This window comes from Microtus ochrogaster, linkage group LG2, assembly GCF_000317375.1.
Source record: "Microtus ochrogaster isolate Prairie Vole_2 linkage group LG2, MicOch1.0, whole genome shotgun sequence".
Taxonomy (NCBI): domain Eukaryota; kingdom Metazoa; phylum Chordata; class Mammalia; order Rodentia; family Cricetidae; genus Microtus; species Microtus ochrogaster.
Window position 1 is genome coordinate 45,708,343 of NC_022028.1, and position 6,379 is coordinate 45,714,721.

Here is a 6,379-nt window from a genome sequence, read left to right on the forward strand (position 1 = left end):
ACTTTGAACCCAATTCTCTAGAATATTCTCTGGAGAGTGTAAATGGAGACTGCCCAGGGGAACTGGAGTAACTCCTGAGTCTCCCCCTACCTGTGTTCCGAAGTCTCCAGTCTGGCCAAGGCCCCTGAGGCATGACTGATGGTACCAGCACAGAAGGAATAATTTCAGGATGAAAGGCACGGGGATGGTGGCGTGACACCCGCAGGCTACCCTGGCGTGCAAAACCTCCTGCCGGGATCAGTACACCAAGAGCACAGGTCAGCGAGCCCTCACCCGTGTCCCACCAACACTCCCTTCTCATGGCTGCCCTCTGCCCGGTTAGTTCCCTAGAACTAGCCAAGGAGTAAGAGGCACCCACAAGGGTCTTAATGAGCGAGCCGGGGTTAATGGGTTACCCAGCATGGTGATATATTCACCAACCTCCCAGGGCTCTCAAAGTCCAGACTGGCCTGGCTTCCAAGGTCTAGGCTTGTAGGCTTGGCTGCTCCTCTTTCCGGCCCTGACACCTTAGAGTTCAGTGTGGGGGTACGGGAGGTCAAGAGTCTTCACACCATCCACGGAGCCTCTGCAGGAAGACTCTAAGTCTGCCTCCAGACTCGTGGGTGGGTTTCCTCCAGCATCAATCCAGTCTCAACCCTAACCCTGATCCTTTTCTGGGGTTTCCATCCTAGTGTCCGTCCCTCCGAGGCCCCGGCCTCCCTACCTGGCTAAAAGCACTGTTTGGTTTGTTTTTTAATTTTATTTCCTGTGTATGGTGCTTTGCTTGCATGTATGCCTGTGGACTGCTTGTGTGCCTGGTGCTCCTAGAGACCAGAATAGAGAGAGAGTCATATCCCCTGGAACTAGAGTTACAGTTATGGGGTCACCATGTGGGTGATGGGAATCAAACCTGGGTCCTCTGGAAGAGCAGCCTCTGTCTTAACCATGGAACTATCTGTTTGTTTGCTTGCTTGTTTGAAAACCTTCTTTTAAATTTATTTTATTGTTTTGGAGCTAGAGAGACATCTCAGTGGTTAAGAGCACATACTGTTCTTGCTAAGGATTCAAATTCAATTCCCAGCCGGGCGATGGTGGCGCACGCCTTTAATCCCAGCACTCGGGAGGCAGAGGCAGGCAGATCTCTGTGAGTTCGAGACCAGCCTGGTCTACAGAGCTAGTTCCAGGACAGGCTCCAAAGCCACAGAGAAACCCTGTCTCGAAAAACCAAAAAAAAAAAAAAAAAATTCAATTCCCAACACCCACAACAGGCAGTTCACACTGCCTGTAACTCCAGCTTCAGAGGACCTGACACCCCTCTGACTTTCTCAAACACAGACATACACATGTATACATAAGTAATAATAAAATATTCTAAATTTTATTTTATTTTTTATGTGTGTGTGTATTTTGCCCACGTGTTTGCCTACGTACCACATACGTGTAATTGCCCAAGGAAGTCAAAGAGGGCGTCAGAGCTCCTTGGAACTGGAGTTAGAGACGGTTGTGAGCCACCATGTTAGTGCTGGGAATCGAACTTGGGTCCTCAGAAGAAAGGGTAGTCAGTGCTCTTAAGATGAGCCGTCTTTTCAGCCCTAACATTAATCAATTTAGTGTGTGTGTGTGTGTGTGTGTGTGTGTGTGTGTGTGTGTGTTATACATATTTGTGCTACAGAGTGCTGGTGAAGACTGGAGGACAGCTTTCAGAAGTCCCTTCTCTCCTTTGCCACGGGACCACGGGACTACGGGACTCCCATTGTCTCCCATTCTCTCCCATTGTCAGGCTCAGCGGGAGCACCATTATCTACAGAGCCGCTGTGTAGATCCAGAGAGCACTGGGTTATTCCCAAGCAGGTTGGGGGCCTCTTAGAAGAAGACTTCAGAGAGACGGGGAGTAGCTGGCGGGAGAAGGAGTTGACTGAATGAGGGTAAACGGAAGAAAATTGGACAGGCTATAGACTGTGAGATCCCAGGGCCTAGAGGTTTGGGATTTCCCCTTCTGTTGGAAACAAACCCCATCTCATTCAATGAGAGATTATGAGGGCTTAAATGGACCTTCCCCCACTTCCCCTGCCAAGTGCCCTACCCCCCCATTTCCTTTACCCAGAAAACTGAGGGATTAGGAAAGACTCTTGGGTGGTGAGACTTCCTCCAATCCAGTTTACCAAAATACTTGGAGTAGCAGCCCCTCCCCCTCTCGGGGGCCCAGATGGTCCAGAGGGCCAGCCTCCTCCTGGTAAGACTCCTTAGATCTGGTGGGGCCTCAGAGGACTTCAGTCATAACTTCTACTAGGTTAGGGCATCTGGCTGTACCCCAGCTCTATGTGACCTCTACTTGAACACAGAAGCCATAGCTGTCCCTTCTCTTCTTTAAGGTCTACCTGTCCCTTTGGGTTCAGATTTCTCCTTGGGAGCCTCCCAGGCTCTGAGCTGTTCACAGCCCTTTCAGGTCACATGGCCTCAGGGATTGGATTTGGAGACAACCCTCTCTGTACCTGGAATAGCTCCTGTACCTTTAAAACCTCCTCCCAACCCAGGCTGTCTGGGGGAGGGAAGGGAGGAGCTGGGTCACAGCTGGGGATGGGGACTTGGTCTTCCGTTGCTGTGGGACCGTGTGGAACCGGGACTGAATGCACCACATGTCTGGCTGTGCCACAGCTGCTGTGTGACCCCACAGAGCCCTCCTCACCCTCTCTGAGCTGCTGGACACCGTAGGTGGGGCAAAATAGACTTGGGGGACCCCCCAAGAATGTATGAAGACTTGGTTCTGTCCCCTGGCTCTACCACGCCACTCTGGGGGCTCTGGTGATCCTCTCAGAAGCTCCCTGGAGCCACCTGCGCAGCAGGGGTGTACCACACTTCTGGATAACGGGGCAGCAGGCTCCCGTGCCCTGGTCCCTGTGGGCTCACACAGGTAGGCAGAGCCCTATTTCTTACCTGACAGTCGGGCTTGAGGGGGCCTGCCCAGGCTTTCCTCTCTTTCTTCTGCAAGTGTAGGGTGGTTGTTAAGGGTTTCAGGGTGGGGTCGCAGACTCTTCAGAAGAAGACTTTGGGCCCTGGTTCCCCGGAAGCGAATTTGGGATTAAGAGTGAAGAAATTGAGACCCAGGAAGGGCTGACAGTCCCAGCAGGAATGATGGTCAGCCTTCCACAGGCACAGCGCCCTCCAGTCTTGCCTGCCCGTCTCTGGGTTTGGGCTGGGGGTGGGGCAGGGACTGTTGTGCAATGAATTATTTACTCTGTCACCTCTAGGTCTGTGCCTAGGTGTTTTAAGCTCTTTCATCAGCTTCCCAGCAAGCAGTACTTTTCAAGTCATTGGAAGAGTATAGGTGTGTGTGTGTGTGTGTGTGTGTGTGTGTGTGTGTGTGTAAAGGGTATAGGTGTGTGTAATGGGGTATAGGCATGTGTGTAAGGGGGTATAGATATGTGTGTAAGGGGATTGTAAGTGTGTTTTCTGATCCTATGCTGTCCACACCAGTTTGGGCAGCAAACTTCAGGCAGATCCTAACTTTAGATTTGGGAGAAGTAAGTGTCCTGCCAGAGTACAGACAGGTCTGGGAGGCCAAAGAGATCTGTGTTCTTGTACCCAGATGTCCTTATAAACATACAGAGTGGAATGGGGTGTCCTGGGCCATGTGTGATCTGCAGACCTCCCAGGCAAACTGCTTTCGGCTAAACTTCGGTTTATTTTCTTTTTGTTTTCTTTCTTTCTGTTTGAGATGTCTCCCTACATAGCTCTGGCTGACCATGAACTTACAAAGACCAGTCTGACTCTGCCCCCCCTCACCCCACCCCGTGCTGAGGTTAAAGGCATGTGCTGCTATTAAACTTCATTTCTTGTGGGAGGGTATGTTTGACTCCTGTGGCCTTGAGACTTCATAGCAGCCCACACACTCCAGTGGACCAGCAAGATTAGCAGAGACGTTCCAGTCTGGCTGTCAGTCTGTCTTGTACCTACTTCTCTGCTGTATCTTGGGAATCTGCTTTAGTTGGCCTAGATTCAGCTCGGGGTGTATTGTGATGTGTGTGTACGTGCTGGTGTGTGTGATGTATATATGTGTGCAGTAGGTGTGTGTGTGTGTATTAGTGTACAGGATGCATGTGTGTGATGTGTGGGGTGTCTGGAGGGGTCGCGCCGGCAGCATGGCAGCCATCAGCATCTCTGGGCATGTGAGGTTTGTATACTAATGGATACAGGGAATCTACCACACTGAGTACCGGAGTCTGGGAATTGTTCCTCTTGGCCAATGGGGAAGGGATTAGGATCCCAGGAGGGATTAGGATGCCCCTGAGGCAGACCTACAACTGGGTCTAGTTGGAACTTCATTGGTGAGCTTGTCAGGGACGTGCAGCAATTTGGGGCAGGAATCGGTGGCAGGATTGCCCTCCGGGTTGTGTGACTTTAGAACAGGTGGGGTCTTCTCTGGGTCTTGTCTTTCTAAGTTGCTCCTGTCACTGATTGAGCCTGTAGAGCTAATGTTCCTTGATTGGTAGTTGAACCGGTCTGGATGCTGAGGCCTTAGGCTCTGTTCCAGGAACGCACCTCTGTCACTGACCAGTAAAGTACAGCAAGACCTCTTAGATCTGGGCTATGGTCTAGTGCCAGGGGGCACCCCTATTCCACTGCCTCGGGAACATTTCAAGGACATTGTGTCTGTCTCTACAGTCACAGAGGGTCTTGGTGGGCTTTCTGGAAGGGCTCACTGGTGGCCTCTGCCCTTTGGAGGGGACCAAATCCGAGAAAGGGGAGCCCCTTTCCCAGGCTCTTAGCACCTCCCACCTCCCCACCCAGGGCCCTCCTGGGGCTGTGTAAACTTTGGTCACCTGGTGACAAGCCTAGGCTGTGCCTCCTTGTTGCCTTGCTGTCAATACTGACCATTCTTCCGGCTTGGCTGGACCCCTACTTCACACCCCACTCAGAAGCCTCCAGTTGCCCTTCTGGGATGCTGGGCACCCCTTAGCTGACCTCTGGTCCCTTGGGATTAGGTAAGCGCACGAGTCCTGGAATACTAGTGACCCTTTCCTACCTCTGCCCTGAGGAGATGCCCAACCTCAGATCCTGATATCAAGTCCGGGTTGGGGCACTGAGCTGTTCTGCAAGGCTGACAGGCTTGGCTCTGGCTGCTTCTGGGGGAGGGGGAGCAGTCAGTTCTATGGCCACCTCCTCCTCCCCATCCCAGAACCATCATCTGAGGAAGGAGGGTCTCTCTCTTGGGTCCCCATTGCCTCCAGGGCCTCTGGGAAATCCATCAGAGTTACAGAGAGGGAGGGTTCTGGGTTTGAGGAGCAGTGCCTCAGTTTCCCTTCCAACACTGGTTTGGGTAGAGCCGGGGCGTCTGGCCTTCCACATTCCTTTAATGGATCTTTGAGAAAACTTGGGGTGGAGGAGTGGGAAATGAAAGCCCAGGCTTCCAGCAGGGTGTCTTCCGCTTGGACTGGGACATCTGCTTACAGGAGGCAGGGCCAGCCTTCCCTGTCACACTGTCCCAGGAGGAAGGGACGGGGTCAGGGGTCAAGGCTGCCCACTTTCTTCCCCAGAAGAGGGAATCCTGCGGGTGCCCTTCTAGGGCTGTTCAGTGGACAGAGGCATGGGTGGGTGGACACGGAAGGGTGAAGCATGTAATAATGTAGTCACGGAAGGCTCTCCTCGGGACCCTGAGACTTCTTTTAGTTTACAGCTCCAAACCTGGGAGAAACGAAGCCCAAGATGCCCCAGTTAGATCAGAGCTGCATGAGGGCACAGAGTGGAGCACTGGTCATGGCCGTTCCCTACCCTACTGTGTGGATGGGAGTGTTCTGTACCAGCCATGAATGATGCCATGTATTGCTGGTCTGGCTCCTAAGACCCCTTGAAACCCCCAATGTGGCTTTCTCACCAAGAATCCTCGACCCTGACCTAGGCTCACCCCAGGGCTCAGGGTATGTACCCAGAAAGCTTGCAGGTCTAGAGAGGGGCTTAGACTGTTCCTTGAACAACAGGAACAGGGCCTGGTTGCCACGATGGATATGAGGAACCCTCCAGCTGCCTCTGGAGGACCAAGCTGGCCAGAGGAATTATAGGAATGAGATTGTGACCTCAGGTTAGATCCATGCCTGGATTCAGGCAGGGAGAGCTACACGGGATGGTACTGGGGACTTAGGGTGGCATCCCCTCTGCCCAGGGCTCAGTTCTCCCCTGTGCCTCAAGAGTTGCAAATCTGCTTTCCCACATAAAATGAGGCATCAAATCCTGTTACACCACCCGCCACTCAACCCTCCAAGTGTGTGTGTGGGGGGCGAAATGGGGGAGGAGGGCAGGAGCTCTCCTATTATGGAGTTGGTAATTTTTCTTCTCAGGTATGGGGACGGGGCAAGAACGCCATCCCTAGACCACAGGATACCCTGTCTGATTCTGAACTTAGGGA

The 6,379-nt window shown here is 52.6% G+C and overlaps 1 protein-coding gene across 2 annotated transcripts in view; it reads left to right on the forward strand.

Moving 5' to 3' along the window:
* The first annotated feature begins 2,535 nt into the window (after positions 1-2,535).
* Ggt1 (gamma-glutamyltransferase 1) overlaps positions 2,536-6,379 on the forward strand; it is an 18,463-nt gene continuing 14,619 nt past the window's right edge. For both annotated transcript variants that reach the window (XM_013351139.2, XM_005360194.2), the window contains exon 1: positions 2,536-2,890. In XM_013351139.2, the coding sequence (XP_013206593.1) occupies positions 2,730-2,890 (161 nt within the window). In that variant the 5' untranslated portion in view covers positions 2,536-2,729. The remainder of the gene's footprint in view (positions 2,891-6,379) is intronic.